At 36.2% G+C, this 18,081-nt stretch overlaps 2 protein-coding genes across 5 annotated transcripts in view; one reads left to right on the top strand and one right to left on the bottom strand.

Moving 5' to 3' along the window:
- Positions 1-18,081, top strand: part of LOC105837584 (syntaxin-17) — an 87,945-nt gene that overhangs the window by 737 nt on the left and 69,127 nt on the right. The window contains exons 3-5 of one of the 3 annotated variants that reach the window (XM_036282931.1): positions 61-269; positions 434-650; positions 15,729-16,404. In XM_036282931.1, the coding sequence (XP_036138824.1) occupies positions 61-269; positions 434-650; positions 15,729-15,748 (446 nt within the window). In that variant the 3' untranslated portion in view covers positions 15,749-16,404. Of the gene's footprint in view, positions 1-60; positions 270-433; positions 651-766; positions 1,983-15,728; positions 16,405-18,081 lie in introns of those variants that run through there. The other 2 variants (XM_012682480.3, XM_036282930.1) reach the window with 2 other exon arrangements.
- Positions 1,816-18,081, bottom strand: part of LOC105837583 — a 329,160-nt gene continuing 312,894 nt past the window's right edge. Inside the window, exons 14-23 of one of the 2 annotated variants that reach the window (XM_028194396.2) lie at positions 7,753-8,197; positions 7,422-7,674; positions 7,045-7,120; positions 6,779-6,952; positions 6,325-6,696; positions 5,222-5,365; positions 4,917-5,130; positions 4,713-4,829; positions 4,385-4,588; positions 1,816-4,299 (exon numbers count right to left, since the gene is read on the bottom strand). In XM_028194396.2, coding sequence (XP_028050197.2) covers positions 4,079-4,299; positions 4,385-4,588; positions 4,713-4,829; positions 4,917-5,130; positions 5,222-5,365; positions 6,325-6,696; positions 6,779-6,952; positions 7,045-7,120; positions 7,422-7,674; positions 7,753-8,197 — 2,220 coding nt within the window. In that variant the 3' untranslated portion in view covers positions 1,816-4,078. The remainder of the gene's footprint in view (positions 4,300-4,384; positions 4,589-4,712; positions 4,830-4,916; positions 5,131-5,221; positions 5,366-6,324; positions 6,697-6,778; positions 6,953-7,044; positions 7,121-7,421; positions 7,675-7,752; positions 8,198-18,081) is intronic. The other variant, XM_028194397.2, reaches the window with a different exon arrangement.

Genomic DNA, 18,081 nt, shown 5'->3' with positions numbered 1-18,081 from the left:
ATTTGGTTTAAAATTCTAAAATCTTATTATGAATACAAAACAAATGTGTGGTTGGAACAGAGATGGAATTGAATTTTTCGACATCACCACCTATGGCTGAAAGTAAACCACAGGAAACTCAAGATCCACTTGATGATAGTGGTATTCAATTGCAAGTAGAACAGGAAGATTTGCGGCATCAACAGACATGTCTGCATGTCTGGAATCGTCTGCAAGGGGAAATACAGCAGTTACATGAACTCTTTGCCGAATTTAATAAAGTTGTACATGTGAGTATATAATTCTACTTTGACTTACAAGATATATACTTTGAAGAGATAAATATAATTCTTATAATTTTTTACAATTTAACGTAATGAGAGAGGGTGGGGGGAAAGGGTTTCCCCTTTCCTTGCTCTCTCCTTCCCTTATATTTTATTTTGCAATCACACAGGATCAGAAAGAGATGGTGGATAATATGGAAGATAATATTGAAGAGACTCAAATAAATGTGAATGAAGGTACACGATATCTACAGAAGGCTTCTGCATATAAAGTTGCTGCGTATCCCATAGCAGGTGCTATGCTAGGCACATGTATTGGAGGACCAATAGGTTTGATAGCTGGACTGAAATTTGGTGGTCTTGCTGCCGTAGGTTGTGGTATTTTAGGTAAGTTACATGAATTTATGTAAAATTAAAATCGGGTATTATGAAGTAATGATATGAATTACTTCATAAGAGATGATGAAGTAAGAAATGAAGATGAAGCAATTTTTCGTCTTTAGGTTTTACAGGAGGGTCATTATTGAAAAAGAAACAAATAGAATTACAAAAACAAGAACCATGTTTAAATAAATCAAACTCAGTAGATCTCAAGACTGTTAAAAAATCTGCCTCTTGTCCCGAGGATTTAAAACAAGATAAAAAACAATTGTGACAAACGGTCGTGACTTTGTCAACATGCGATATTAATTTTAAACATAAAAAGAAGTGCACTGTTATATAATTGTATATTGCTACTTGTACATTTTTTGTAAACCTATTTTTTATTTGTACATAAAAGCTATATGTTTTGTAAAGTTATGTAGTTTAAAATTTCTTTGAGGGAGATTTTTTAACTTTTATGACATAGTGTTTATAACTCTGTATGCTTAAAAAATCAATGACTAGTCTTGTTCAAATTGTAAATCTTTTAAAATACGCGTAACCTTTTTAATGTATCATACAAAATTATTACAAGATCATTGTGCTTCACATAACAGAACTTAAATACATACACGTTAAAATAAGGTTGATAGATGATTAAAGAAGATATTTCTTTTATGAAGCAATCACTTTTACATGCCTTTCATGTGCCTTGTAACAGCTTTAAATTATTAAAATACTTATGATCTGACTTTTTAAATTTTGCTACAGCTCATTATTACTTTTCTACTAATTAATATAACGATCACGATTGAAAGTAAAATTTAATAAGTGTGCAATTAAAAAATATTTACTTTAATATAAACTAACTTTTAGCATTATATATTTTGCATTTTACTGTACATTGTCTCAAAAGATATTACTCTTAATACATGAATTAAGAAAAGTAAAGTATGTAAAACATAAAAACGGCTTGCATTGATCACGTGAGAATTATTAAACTAATTGCAGAAATTTTACTACAAACATATAAAATACACGATATGCCGATTGCAAAATAACGATTGTAACAATCATTTGAAATATATGAAACATCGAAATATTTATTCCGGCAAATAATTACATACTGGAAATTGTAGACATACGTGGTAGATAATACGGTGTGATAACATTCACAAAAACATTTGAGTTCTCTACAAAAGGCACCCAATACAGTATATTTAGCAAGTAATAAAATACATCGGTGTTAGACACGGTACAATACTGAAATAATTGTGTGTTATTAAATGTAATATATACATTTCATTTATAATGAAAGTACTTAATCTACAGACTAAAATGTTCTACTTAAAAAAATATTATAATAAATATCTAAGAACATGTAATATTAAGTGACTATCGGCATATTTTCTTATAAGGTACTATGTTGTTATTATTGTTACTCCAACATCCCTAATTCAAAAGCAACACCAAACACGCATTCACAGACATGTGGAAAATAGAGATTGTTTACTTTCTTTCGCTTAGTTTTACTTTCGAAGCTTGGGATGCTCAGCCAGGTGCACCGATGTACGTATGGCATATTAATGTCATAGTTCAAATTCAGGTAAACACAATTACATTTGATTGTAAATCATTGTAAATTGCGATTAAATATAATAAAATAGGGTGCATCGGACTGTGCCAAAGTTCTTTGTAATACTTTATAATCTACATCTATACTTCTAAATACTTGCAACTTTTGTTCTCAAGTAAAAGATTTGAAATAAACAGTTTGGTCACTATCCATAAGGTACTTACAATACCTTGACAGACCTTGGCAATAAGGATGGCTAATCAACTTATTTGGAAGCAAATGTAACAATGCAGAATCACAAATTGACAAACAGTTATTATTTCATTTACATTTATTCAAATTATTAAAAGACTTTCTAAAGGTTCACGAAATTGATTTTAATTTTTCCATTCCTCAAATATCTCTTAAAATCACTTGATTGCAAATTTTCTAGTTTGTAATATGTTATTATGTATGTACAAAAAATACTTCCGGTTATATAATCGTTAGGTGGAATTGAGCGATTCTGCATAGTTAAATTGATGTATGAAAAAAAATATTAGAATATAGTGTGGATTGTCTTAAGGCAAGCTTACCATTCTAATTGATCCTAAGCTGTTCCAAAACATTTATCCACACGTGTATAAAAACAAATTTATTTCTTAAACATAATAGTACTTCGTACAAAGAAAAAATTTGGCTTTTGAGTACAGGCCAGAGTTAGATTTACATCTACGACGGGTGATAAAAGGTTTTACAAATGACTCTGACATAAAAAGAATATAATATTATATATAATATGTATATATATTTGATATATAATCTGGAAATATATAATATATAGACTATTGGTTATATTACTTGTGGCTATATTGTATAAACCTTTGATATTACATTATATTACAAATTGGTATGTATGTGTGCGCATTGATTTGACATTCCTGAATATATATATAATCCATAATCAACTTATTAGATGCATCTCTTCGAAAGATAGCATCAATAAAATGGATGATAATTAAGGAAAATATACATTTTCTCGAATTTTTGTATGAATTGCATCTCTCTAAAATGTGTATTGATCATATATTTTCCTTAATATAATACAATAAGCGCGAACACAATGTGGAATTGAAATATTACTATTTATTAACTATAATATATAAATAAATGTATAAAACTCTTCTCTTTCTCCCTCTTTCTCTCTCACTTCTCGCTCTGTTACAAGTTATCGGAAATTTCACAAAATTTTCCGCCGCTGTAATCAGGAATGCCAATGTAAATGAGGATGGCAAAAGTGCATATCGTCTATGGTACTGTAGCATACCTCGACATGTAAACGTACATTTGACAGAACAATGTTTATCTCACATCTTGAGCACGTTGATAAAATTAATAGATGGAATAAGAAAATACATGTTGCCATTACTTCAGAAACTAGTTATCAGTGTGCTTCACAAGTAACAGCTTTACGATCTCATAAATCTGTGGGTCGAAGCGTATCAAAAGATAGATTTACAGACGGATTCACTTGAAAGTTAAATGTGTTCAAATTCGGTACTTTATCTCCGCAATTTTAAGATAAAAATCTACGTTTATGTAATGCAATTACAAGTTCGTAGCTGGGCACACATGTTAAGCGTAATGCGGCGAAACTTACCGAATTGCATGCGACTTTATATTTTTTTCCATTACGTCATTTAAACTATAGGCTTAGTTGCTCAAGGATGCAATGTATTCTAATGCTACAGTACTCGTGTAACGATATTACATCATTGTACCTATCTAATAAAATATGCCACAATAATGTGTTACGTCTCTGTAATCGTAACACAAACTTGCAAGGAATCAATGATAGACTCTTTTTTTTTCTGATGTTCCCCATATCAAGGAAAATTCATAGATTAATGGACATGTCTTGGTCATAAGATGTGAGATTCGTATCCGTTGAGGAAGCAGGAGTAACTGTTGCCCCTGTTGCGCTGGTTGGCGACTGCAGTGGAGTGGAAGTGGTAGGGAGGGACGTAGGACTCTCCAAAGTTGAATTCCAGTGACTTCTCTCGGTGCCGTCACCCCCGTCATCCGACACAATTGAGATATCAGCGATGATACCACTTTCTACGATGAAAATATTAACATCATAAATCAATGTTGTGATATTGAATCTTTTTAAAGACCACTGAAATCAAAATGTAATACTCACCGACGCTACACTGGCTATTCAGTGTAGTACTACGATGATGCGGTCGTGGACTCGTGTCTAATCCAAGATTAAGTGTTGTAGGAGGTCCGCTGCTTCCACCGCTGCTCGAAGACGAGCTAACAGAAATTACACTGTGCGGCCTTCTGCTGCAACGACTGGAATCCTCCGTCATTGACACCGCTATAGAGTTTCTAAATCTAGGTGCTGTACAAGCAAATTCGAATATTTTAATATTCAGTGATATAAAAATAATTATCGATAACTCAATTTTCTCGTGTTATATAATATTCTATATAAATTATATCATATATAATTTTCTCGTACTCACTCTTAGAGAGTTGAGCTACGCTGATAGAGCGATCATTTATTTGATCTGCACTAGGCCTTATATCTAAACACGGCTTATTCCCAATGCCCATGCTCGACATCTCCGCTAGGCGCACTTCTACAAAGTGAAATATCGTCGATAGCAATTAGCATTCTGACAAGATATATATATTTTTTAATAAATGAAGTGAAGATGGTGAATCACCTCTGTTTCGAAGCGCCTGCTTCCACAGGAGGTTGCTTAGTTCCTCAGTCCAGGCTTTCTTAATATCCTCACTCGCGCACTGTAACGTGTATGTATCTCCTGGTTTTCTCTTACGGAACCAGATTTCAAATTTTGTAGGCGAGTCTGCGATAACGGCGGTCAAGCCGATATCTGTCGTTTTAATGCTATGTTTGTAGATATAAATATCAAGGTTCTGAAAACACAAATGTACATAATGTAAATGCAAATAACAAAATAAAATAGGAAAACGTTAAAATGCGAAGTGACATGCAAAAGGGTATTACCTTTCTATCAGGAAATCTTCTTGCTTTACTGAAGAGTATAAGATCTTCGAATAGGAAGACTTGACGTAGGCATTTTTTGCCTTTTCCTTGCCAGACTAAAAATTCATTTTGCCGCAATAGCCTACCTTGTTCTTTTACATTTACCTGTGAAATATCACATTTTTTACAATATTGAAATTGTGATGTAATTCTTAATCTATATAAATAAAAATGTAAATGTTTGTTCCCCATCTAAGATCTCCGTAAGTTTTTCACCGATTGCTTTGAAATTTTGACACAACGTTGCATTCGTAACCGGAAGTGTTCTTATGGGGTTTGATTTTGGATATACCGGTGTTTCAAAAATGATGGCCATAATTTAAGTGTAAAAAATAGTTTTTCATTAATATTAATGAAATTTTGACACATTGAGACGGGAAGAGACCGGGAGAGACGAGGAGAGACGGGTAGAGACGGGAAGAGACCGGGAGAGACGGGGAGAGACGGGTAGAGACCGGGAGAGACGGGGAGAGACGGGTAGAGACCGGGAGAGACGGGGAGAGACGAGTAGAGACGGGAAGAGACGGGGAGAGATCAGGAGTGACGGGGAGAGACGGGGAGAGACCAGGAGAGACGGGAGAGACCGGGAGAGGCGAAGAATGTTTCTATTGTGTTTAAATTAAGGTAATAAGAAAAATAAAGATGACTTTTATTTTATTAAAAAAAAGGAACTTATTTAAAACAGTCTTTTGAATGGATTTCTAAATCCAGGGCAGCTTTTAGAAAAAAAAGTTAGAAGTACGTGAATAAATGAATATTAGATTTATTAAAGATGGATAAATGCTTATTCAAAAATAAAATAAAAAGAGCAACAGTAAAGCAAGGCTCTTGAAAGTTAAACAACGAAAGCAAAAAAAATTTGAAAAAAACGTAGCATAAGAATAGAGAGCCACAGCAACGCGTGGCAGGGCATAGCTAGTTTATAATAAAAATTTACATTAAAAATTTAAATTAATAATGTATAATTATAATAATTATTTATTTTAGTGTAAAATTTAATTTAATTATTGAAGTGAATAATTATTTATTTTTTTATATTAAGGCATATATAAAATGAAACTTACGTCACAATCACGAAGGGAATCCATCGCCAGAAGATCATTTCCGTGTCGAAGTTGAAATCGCACCATCTGCTCAGCGGCTCTCAAATCCGCTTCACCTTCGACCATTGGTTTCATACCATCTTCCTTCTCGTCCTTTTCTTCTTTGCCGGACAATTGTTCCGATAAATCTGTACCGGCTTTGACCAGTTGCTGAAGTAGCAAAGCGTATTTTCCCATTCGCTGAACCGGCTTTAGTAAATAACTAGCTAAGTCCATTTTATCTCCTAACTCTAATTGTTTCTGTTTGAAGAAGCTCGAGCCGTATTCCGCCATTAGCGAATCAGAATTTGGTTTATTCTTATTGTATAAGGCGTAAAGATAAAATTTCTTCTCCTGCAAGAAATTTATTTTTATTTAATATCTTACTTCTTTTATGTCTTGGACCAATAAAAAACTTCGATATAGTTATGCTTACATGTCGGAGGAAGCATTGTCCTACCAGCATGGGCGATTGCTCGCACTGCTCTAGTTCGCGTAGAAAGTGTTGACTGTGAAACTCGTATATCTTCTCAACATTACCGAAGATCACGTTTCTCTGTCCTCTGAGAGCCTGCGGGATGTCTTCCCGCACGAGTTCCGGAATATAGTTCTTTACAAAAAAATTTACAGATGTTACGTTTAGCGCAATAAATAATAAAATTACTCAAGAATAAACTTTAACAATGCACACATAATAATTACCTCTATTATATACTCGAGGGATTTCACGTAGTCTCGTTCAGTCTGTATCATCTCCCTCATTATGAGCAGTATTGTTCTGCAAGGTGAAATTCTTGGTTAACGATGTTACAATTGTTTAACAATCAGTCCGATGGCATAACGGAAATTACGGTGGAACAATAGGCCACTATTAAAATAGCTATGACACAGCAATAAAAATGTCGCACCTAGGATTACTAATAACTTTACTGTTCCATTTTTATAATTAATTTAAAATATTCTTTTTATTCTCTTGTTTTATCAATATCAATTTTTTTACTTCCTTGGAAAATTTAACTGCAAATTAAGAAACGGCAAAGGAATGAAACAAAAGATTGATTAAAAATGCACAAGCATACTTTTTTGCCTTCATTCCTGGCGCGATGCTGGCTGATCTATGAAGGTGCGAGTTTACTGGCGGCTTAACCAGCCTTCGTGGTGCCGGGCTTCGCGGAGGTGTACGCGGCGGTGAGCAATCCAGAAGTTGCTCGGCACTCTCTCGAAGTTCGGCGATGTTGTCTAGCACCGGTCGACCACCGCTGCCAGCTGATCCGACGCTCTCCATCGGACAAGCATAAGACGCGCTGCTGTCACTATCGTCCCAGGACGTTCCTGAAACATGTGTAATCCCAACTTGCGAATATTCTTTTCGAGGCTTCAAAGAAGACGAAGAAGAAAAAGAAGCCTTACTTTTGGCTAAGGTGTCGTCCCAGGAGGTCGACTCGGAAGCGGTGAAAGATCTTCTTCTTGCGGGACTTCCTGGAGCGGATGTGGACCTGGCGATCTCGAGGGCCTCCGCGCACTTGTTTCGGGCGATACGACATTGCTCCAGGAGGACTTCGTTACCGAGCTTCTCCGCCAGAGCCATCATCTCGGTAAAGTGTTCGGGGGGTAGAGGTGGCCTCGCCATCAAGAATTGCTGGGACTTCCTCTCGCTCGCCAGGCGAGCCTCCTGCGCCCACTCGTAGGCGCGATCCTGCAGAAGGCAGCATCTCGATGTGTCCTCCAAGTATTCCCGCCTATCCTCCAAGCGGGAACCGAATCCCCGTAAGTGCTGCTTCAAAGACCTCGCGAGCTCGCGGAGTCCGCTCGCGCTCGCCGCCTCGGCAAGATCGCTTCCCTTGTCCAGGTGTCTCTGTAACACAAAGAAGAAGGAGAACGTAAATCAACATGACAAATACACCCGTGCAAGTTTCCGATAGTAATCCTAATATGAAATATTAATTCGGCGGAATCTGATGCTATTTTCCTGCGTTGCTCATTATCGCCGGAGAATTCCATTCGGAACTTCATCTAGAATTTCATTTAGAACTTCGCGATGAATGCGAAGTCAGACGAATATTTCATCCGCCAACTCATAACGAAGGGCGTGATAAAGGACAAGAATTCTCCCGTCTCCCAATGAGACGGTATCCCCCGGATCCCCGCCCGGTGCCGGAGCTGCAGATCTCCCGCGGTGCCCGGCGGATCCGTCCTTAATGGGGGGGGAGAGCCATAAATCGACATATGGGGGTAAATAATGTCGCGATAAGCCAAAGGGGGCCCGTACCGGCTCGCCACCGTGCAACATCGTCAACTCGCTCGGATGGATAACACGTGCGTTTACACAGAAAATCCCGCGCGCACGGGCAACGTATCGCATCTCGGCGCGATGATACACGGCACTCTCGCATTCGTGCGAGCGTGAAATCCACTTAGACACGGCTCGGCTGCATCCTGGAGCACGATCGAGTGCCCGTGACGAAAGACGCTCTCGTCCATCCCACGATAGCCCGGGATGCAACATGCGATCGCGGAGGAAGACCGAGAGGAAGCCCCCCCCGTCGCGGGTGAAAATCTTACGCATTCCACGCACGGTTTACAGACGACGTAACGCGCCCCTGATAAGTCGTCCGCAGCCGAAAGAAATTTCTTTTGGCGGTTTACTTATTAGATACGTAATAACACATTAATATGCGATCGAAGACGCTCAAGACGAGAGGGAGGGGGACATTCGAGGAGACTTCTGTACGACGAGGAAAGTATTTCGCACGTAACGTCGGTCGGCGCGTGATACGCGTCACGTTGCATCCCGATAAAATATCACGTCTCCCGTGGCGCCGTGAGACTTTAATATCGTAAGTAGAAAGTTTGCAGTACGTAAGCACTTTATATGCGCTACCGTGCTGATATCGTGGGCAGAGGAAAAAAATAAATGTGAATTCGAATACGAGATGACCTGGGAACAAGCTATTAAAAGCACACAGTAGCACAAGCTATTAAAAGTTTCATTACACTTTAATTTTATTATTGCAGTTTTACTGCATTTTATTATGCAATAAAATGATTGTATCTATAAATTATAAATATGAATAAATGTGAATAAACCTGAATGAAATGAGCTACTTCGTTATAAAGTATCTCACATAACAATTCGAATATTAACAAGATTTATGCAGTTGAAAAAAATAAAGATTTTTTTATTTCCTTATTTTTCAAAAAATCCGTTACCATATTCTGACATATCGAACATTATATTAACATTATATTAACACACATTAATTTCTTAAGGAACCAGCTATTACTTGTTAGTTTGGTGATAAATCTTGTACTATATATATCCTATAAATGTATAAATCAAATTACGTCCTTGGGAATATAATTACGTGAAACGGATGTGTGTTTTTTATGATCGATCATTGAGCGTAGCACGCGTTATGCGGGATGATCTTCGTTCATCCTGACGTTCGTTCACGTACATGCACGTGGCTAACTCCCCTAAGAAACAAGAAGAATTATCGGAGCTATTTTTCCCTTCGTCTCACATCGAAACACGACTAGCGAGAGAATCATATGCAGTGCACGTGCAGTATATTTTTCACGTTGCCCGCACACTCAAGTACTTAAATTATTAATATAATCATGCATCATAGAATAAAAAGAATACCTAATTAATTTCTAATTAAAATTTATTGTTTCTTTTTAATATAAAAATATATTTTATTTTTCACATTATTATTAATAGCGCGATAGAACTATATTACACTTCCTTCTGCAAAGCAACCGCTTTAATTTTTTTTAACATTATTCATATCGCACGATAAAAATAGTATTTTTCGAAAATCAATTTCTTGAAAATAAGCTTTGAGTTGATAAAACTTGTCACAGATAAAATCACACATCGATATAAAATAGCATACAATTACCTTGACACACGCCTCAATGCACTGTAATTACGAGCACAGTTGGAAATCGGATTCTATAAAGTGTTCGTTGATCAAAATCATACATGAGCATAAATTCACACGCGTGTCGGTAATATAATTTCTGTACTGTACGATACACTTTCCAATCAGTATATTGTATCTTCTATCGAAACAGATCGATTTTCGTCCGGTCCATCTTCATGATTGTAAGCGGTTTGTAAAGCATGTGAAATATTGCTTCAAGGGTCGTGATATATCTCTCCCCCTTTCTTCTCTTTTTTTCTCGAGTCGTTTAATCAGAGGGACCGTTTCGTACAAGCTATAATCCTCCTCTGAATGGGCGTGCGACCCCTTCACACACAGTTGATGTGTGTGCATAGGGGTGATTATTAAATTTCATGTACCAACAGCCACTATCTCGCGGCAGTTCTTTAAAAGTCCACGTGTGAAATCGCATTCTCCATTTCCGCTTTCGAAGTGCCCTGCGGTGTCGTTAATTGTTTATTTACACGAGAAAACCAACCCGCATTTTTATGAAAGTCTGTCAATGACTTGTTAATTTATTGCGCCCTCATTATAACGCGCAAATCCTAGATCATCGTGAAAGTGCAATTGTTTAACTGTACTTGCATATTTGAAAGACCATCAAACAAATACCATAATATCTTTGACTTGTGATGTACGTTACATATATATTATATATATTGTATATACAAATTCAAGTCTCTCTGACATGATTGTTTAAACTGTGTAACAATTTTCTCATGCAAATATATATTGAACATAAAATGAGCGTAATCAAATATAATAAATTACGATAATTGCATTCAACTGACGCAAATTACTGCATTATCATATAAGAAAGCGTAGACGATGCAAATCCATCATAAATTCCCAGCTTGATTATTAAATGTACGCGTTATACCGAAATTGTTCTACGAGTAATAATTATTATAACGTATTAATTAATAAAATAACATTGGTATTGCGATTTGTGATTATTGCGGCGGAATGTAGAAAGGCGCCTCTCGGTAACTATTGGAGCGTGAAAAACTAGATTATCTAAACCGTGACCAACTTCGCGAATACGTAGATTCGTGCCTTGCTTACGAACGACTACGCTTATGTCCGTACGTCCATTAATTGACACGTATCGTTGATTATCATAATAGATTGTCAATTAATATCAAGGAAGTTCGTAGGCGCACGGACAAAGACCCCTGAGCATAAGGCGCCGATTATACTTTCTAATTACGGCAGCGCACACTGTATCCATATTCGCCGAGAATGGAAAGTCCTATTTTAGAGACGGAGATTATTCCCTGCATGTGTCTCTCGGGAAGGATTCGACTGCGGCTAATAACTCTTCGAACGTGCAATGAAAGTGTCTAATTAACACATCTCTCTTGATCAAGGATACGTGCGTATCATGATCTTTCGCAAACGCGAGGGCAATCCGTGTCTTCATCGATCGACAGCTGGAAATAATTATAGTTGGCGTGCGCGATTCTCTATATAGTACCTGCGATTATATGTATTTTTTAACGCGTAACGTGCGGATGCGTGAGCAGATTTTGCGCGAAGTCGATGTGCGAAAGAAAACGGGAGCAAAAGCCGGGAAGAGTGGGCAAGCGATAAAAATGCAAGTCAATGCGTCGAGGCACTTAGCATACCGCGGCGAAATTAATTATAGGTGAGTGCCGTGTGGACGCGGCTCCATGGACGAATACAATGACTCACATTTTGTTTGATCACGGTGGTCTTACGAATCGTCCGACCTAATCGGCCGTATATATCGCGCTCCGTGCGGCGGTGGTATGCTAACAACAGTTGAATTCCACCTTGTGATTCAAGTGCGTCGCAAATTATTTATTCCTACTGCAAATCAAATTGTTTGCAAGCGATTAGAGGTGTTTGATCAACAATGTAATCATTTGCGCGGGTACAAGCAAGATAATAATTTCGAGCACATTTAAATCTCGATTCGACTTTAAATTATTTATCCGAATTGAAACTTGCGAAATTTTTTAACTATTTGAAACGTACAGTCGAACAATGTAATGATAGTTCGTAAAATGCACAACTACACGAATTAGAACAATTTCCTTCGATAACATTATGCGATGTTCCATTTGCGACGCCAGCATGCCATCAGTAAATCGACGCAGTCGGTTTAAATTGATCTATCCTTCTGTCATCCGATAGTTAGATCCTATTAATACTAGGCGGTAAAAAATAAAAATGACGCAAGACACGTGGCTTGCAATATTGTCCAATCGTTATCGTACATTGCGATGAGCCTTCAAAGCGGCTCCTAATCTTCTTCTCGAACAATTTATGTGCTCTATTAAACAACATTAATTAACCGTTAAAGTAATCATACATTATCGTTAGCTATGGGCGGGCTTTAAGTCATTTCTTAAGACTCCCGGCTTGTACTGGTTATTCAACCGGTACTTATAACATTTTCTTGACTATTTAACGATAAGACAGCGGTAATTAGAAAACACGCTAGCTGACGATCAGTTGATTGCCGAACGGTTTTCCTAGTTTTACCGGCTCTCTTCGAGAACGTAAATAATTACCGGAAAACTTTCCCGTTGATATGGCTAAGCAGATCACAGTACATCGATTGTTCATCATTATAACAGGTTGTTGGCCAATGTGGAATGTCACGCAAGAAAAATTACAGTAAAAAAATGCGGACGACCCGGCATGCTTAACGAAACAATGTAGTAGATGATATCAACAATGACTTTCTTCGCATAACTGCGAATTACGAATGTAAAAGACAACAGCAGATTCTGCTACATTAAATTATTCTCATCAAACAGTCAAAAAACAGTTTCCAAGGCGATAAAGTTATAGAGAAAAAAATTAATGGATTAAAGTGAAAAACAAAATTGATATTATAAAACAAAAGCCGCAATAAAAGATCTTGGCTATAATTACAAATACCATGTAGCAAATCTTGTAAAAAAAAAAGATGCAATCAAATAGTCATTACTGAAGAATCGTCTTCCCGCAAATACGCTGGAAAGTTTGCTCGTCCAGGGGAAGAAAAAACTGCAGATTTCTGGAAATAATTGCGGTTTCATAAATTGCAGGTGTAACTTGTTTATGCTTACAGCATTGAATATTTACGGTTGGAACTTTCATTGCGGTAAATCACTAGAATCTTCTTGTGAACGATACACACGCCTATAACACTCGAATAGCAGACGTATTTCGAAAGTTAGCTCACGGCTTCCTTTCCCGCGCAACTTAATTCCTGATGCAAATTTCGGACGGTGACGATGCAACGACTTTTCGTTTTCAACCGGAATAGCCGGAGGAAATTTCGTTCTTTGTATTCGAGGATGGTTTTCCGACGCTAGTTCCAGCGACAACAAATCACCTGTCACGATACTTTCTCCTACTGCAATCCTATTGCATGCTACGGAAAAGGTAGAGTTACGCGGGACATTATTGCGCACGTGCAGTCTAAGATGTATCATTTATTCGCGAAGATCCACAGACACTTTGGTTTGTCCCATTTGACTCGATTTATGATCGCGGCGGATAAGTTAAATAAACCGACCTCAGCAGCAGGATGAATTCAAAGTATCATTGATTATTCATGAAGTAAGATAAAGACCTTACATTTCTGACATAGTAATTATTAATTCGCTAACACACAATTGTTCTCACAATCGTACTTATATTTTTTTAATTAAAAGAAGCGGTAGTTTGCACTAAGATTATTAAATAATGTATACGGATGTATCTTTCTAAAGAAGGAGCAAAAGTCACGATTATAAATGAAATAATCATAGATGTTCCTTGACTTTATATTGAGACATTGAATTTATTTTACCTCCACTTATTTTGCAATTAATGATTATCATAACGTTAAAAGTCTCTCTTTGAGAAAATTATAGTAGAAAATGTAAACGTGCGTAAGCGTGCTGATATAAGCGTTTATTTCCTTTAATAAAAAAAAAATAGAATAACCGCAAGTAAATGTACATTAAATATACGTTAATGCACACAGAGAAGAAAAGAGCATCGTGATTAAGCAATATTATAATTAAGAAAACAAATATACGAAGTGATTGGTGCATAAAATGTTTCATACAACTCGTCCATTACTTAATCTTCGATCGCGTGCCATGTCATGTGTATATACTTAAATATAAAATATAATAACACAGTAACTCTAAGTCTGACATTTAAAGTCAGAGAAAGTACATTGCACACAATCATTTTGTAATGACTTATAATATAACTATATAAAAATTATTCTTCTTAGGCCTATTTCTACCAACGTAGATTAACTTTAATCTTGGATTAAGTTACTCTTTATCTCTTTCTAATTTTTGGAACTAGAATGAGATAACAAGTAAATTAAACCAAGATTAAAATTAATCTACGTTGGTAGAAATAGGCCTTAGAAATATAAAAAAACTATTCTCCCGATATATCGGCAATATTTTTCCTCCAATAATATGTTTAATAATTTAATTTAATTACATGAGACGTAAAAATGAAAATTGTTTTTTACATCTTGATGTCTTCACCAAAAGATCAAAAGACATCAGGATATGACAAAAATAGGCATCGCATGATATAACTGCTATCGCAATAAAATCTTGATGCAATGCATCCTTTATTCAAATCTGCATATAAGAAAACATCCACATTTCTTTGTGAATCGTCTTTTATACGCAACAGCGCACTTAAATACGCCTCGGTCAAAACGTTTCGACACCAATCGCGTTATTGCAAAGTTCAAGAGTACTTTTATTACTTTCCCTCCCGCGCCCGACCACTTTCACTTCTCCTCTTCCTGCCTTATTGAGCGCCCGCCGCGCGATTAGCCGTAGAAATGCAGGTATTCGCGATGAAAACTGGTACCGGTCGCACGTGAAATCGATAATCGCCGTAGCCACGAACCCAAGTGTCTCGAGATATTACATTCCGCAGCGGTAAAGGTCGTACCTCGTGACCAAGTCGTCTACGTTTGTCGCCACGCGAGCTCCTTCTCTCTCCCTTCCTCCCTCCCTCTCTCTCTTTATTGCGACGTGGGTCGCCCGTTCACCTTAATCGTCGCGGGATTTTACCTCAAGCACACGACCGGACCTTTTACGGTCGAGGAAATTTTAACGAAGACATCGGCTTCATTACGGAAAATATCGCACATTCGAGGGAATGACGCGGATTCTTTTCAGCCGAGGCAGGAAACGCGAAATCTATGCTCGTTAAAAAACACAATCGTTAGACTGAGAAGGATGATATAAATGATCTCTCATATTTTATTCGTGGAGCATCGTCAAGATTAGTGCAGGCGAGCAAGTTGTAATCTCGCGTAAGTTGTAATTTCAGTCGCGAACGTTGATTCGCGGCGTTCTCATTCGAATTATACGCTACGCAAAATTACTGCGCCGGCAATGCTTGTAGTTAAGATCAAACATGCGTTAATGATTAAAAATTAACTTGCAGGAAAATCATCAGTCTCCTAGAAGTGGAAAAGATCAAGTTCAGAAAACGGATAAAACAAGATTCCTTTTTTTCATTTAATAAACCAATTAGGACTTTATTGACACGGAAGACGCCGTTTCAGATTCGCGACTTCCTCTATAATATAATAATGTATTATCTGGCTATCATATTCCTTTCTCGGAGATGACTATTCCGCTGAAGGCCGTTTTCATCAACAGGAAGACACGCATGAAGAACTATAAAGTGTGAGAAAAGATCGAACCGAATCGGATCGAGGTCGATGGCTCTGAGCATGATCGATCAATCTGATTTATATTTCGCTTTATGCACTTCTCGATTTCCATCCATGATTTTTATTGGTCACTTCATTGCTCGGCCGTGATCCTTATTGCCACATAGATGCAAATGTATTGCACGCGCGGGAAACATGCACCTAAATCGTTCGTGAGAAGGTCGAATTCCGAGATCTTGTGGCTTTGCGATCTCCTCAAAGTGATCTCATTACAGATGTGTCGCTCTATTACGGCACGCTTCGCCTGTATGATCCAAGTAACACGATCTGGAAACGGATTTCGTGAAACATAATCGCGTCGAATTCTGATCAGACCATTATATGGACTATGATAGATAATCTGATGTTACTTATGACAATAATAAAAAAGTTTCTCCAACGAAACAGGAATTTAATATTTCGTACATGTATTACACTGTAAAAAATTTTTGTAAAATTACAACTCTAATAGTGGGTAATTTTGAGACCAACTATAATAGTTGTAAATTTTCTTGTATATGTAATTTTGTATAATAAATTTTGCAATAATTTCTTAATTTGTTTTTTACACTTGTGTATACACTGTAAACAAATTTATGACAAATTAAATTTTTTTTACTTGTACATAGCAAAATTATAGACAAAAGTAAATTTACAACTATTATAGTTGGTCTCAAAATTACCCACTATTATAGTTGTAATTTTACAAAAAATTTTTTACAGTGTACGTGAAAATTATCAATATATGAAACGATAATAATCAATTTTTTTTAAATACGCTAGAGATAACGACATTTTACGCATGAGCTATGTAAATAGAAAGTTCTAATTTTGTAAGGCACAGATAATTGTTAATTCCAATTTTATTAAGTTGTTCAGTATTTGCAGTTATCTTTTATAACAAAATCTTTTACCGCTGACCGAGAATCGTGAGAAGGCTAACGCTGCAACCGCATTCGCGGTCACATTTTTCCCCCCGAGGATAACCACGTGGAGGAAAGAATGATTTTACGAGAGCACGATCTCGCGTTGAAACGTATATAAAGAGTGATTTATGACCGGTGAAGCGGTCGGGACGCAGGAAGATGAGGACGCACCCTCGGTGGTTACTCGATTCTCGACCCTTGAGCTGCGACGTGTTATTTATGCGCAATACACACAGGGTGTCGTTTTTCAGTCGTGCACCTTTACGGACTTCCTACGTGCACTTTGGTGTCGGAGGAACCGCAAAACTGCATACGATTGTTTGACTTATGTGGTTGATCTACCAAGTGAAAAGCATCGAGATATGTCAACAAACAAAGATATGCACACTAACTGCATAAAAAGTAGTTAATTTGACTAAATTTTTCAACTTTCTGATTAAATGATTTTCTGATTAAATTTCTTCAGTTTAATTTTTATGTATTTTAATTAAATATATAAATACTTGAATTAAAGGTTAAGTATTTCATATATTTAAGTTGTTAAATACATAATTACTTCAGCTGAAAGAAGAAATTTAATCAAGTTAAAAAATATAGTTAAATTAACTTTTTTCTCAATGTGTTATACATTAGTTACAACTATCATATTACCATTTTGATCATTTTCGCAGTAATAGTAATTAATATAATATTATTACCATTTTGATCATTTTCGCAGTAATAGTAATTAATATAATATTATAAAATAATACATCAAAGTAGTTAAAAATATAAAGTGAGAAAATATTTCAAACATTAAATACAATTTCGATTTTTCAAAAAAGGATTATTAATATTTTTAATTAAACGGAAATTAATATTTTTAATCATTACATTATTTAACTTGTATTTTATATTATTAATATTATTAATATATTATTTTATTAAAATGTGCCTAATTAAAAAGAAAGAATAATAAAAAACGGGAACACGTAATATATGTAATTCAAGCATCCAATTTTATGAGTCATATTATGTGTGACTTTATTTACAATAACTAATTTATATACTTATAATATTATATACAAATTTCATTGTTTTTTTTTTATAACGTTTTACTGCCGCCTGAAATATATTTTTGTCTGTTCAGTTTGAAATAAATTTTGTTCAAATGTAT

This window comes from Monomorium pharaonis, chromosome 2 (assembly GCF_013373865.1).
Source record: "Monomorium pharaonis isolate MP-MQ-018 chromosome 2, ASM1337386v2, whole genome shotgun sequence".
Taxonomy (NCBI): Eukaryota; Metazoa; Arthropoda; class Insecta; order Hymenoptera; family Formicidae; genus Monomorium; species Monomorium pharaonis.
Note: the sequence above shows the minus strand (reverse complement) of the source record. Positions and strands in the feature narration are given on the sequence as shown.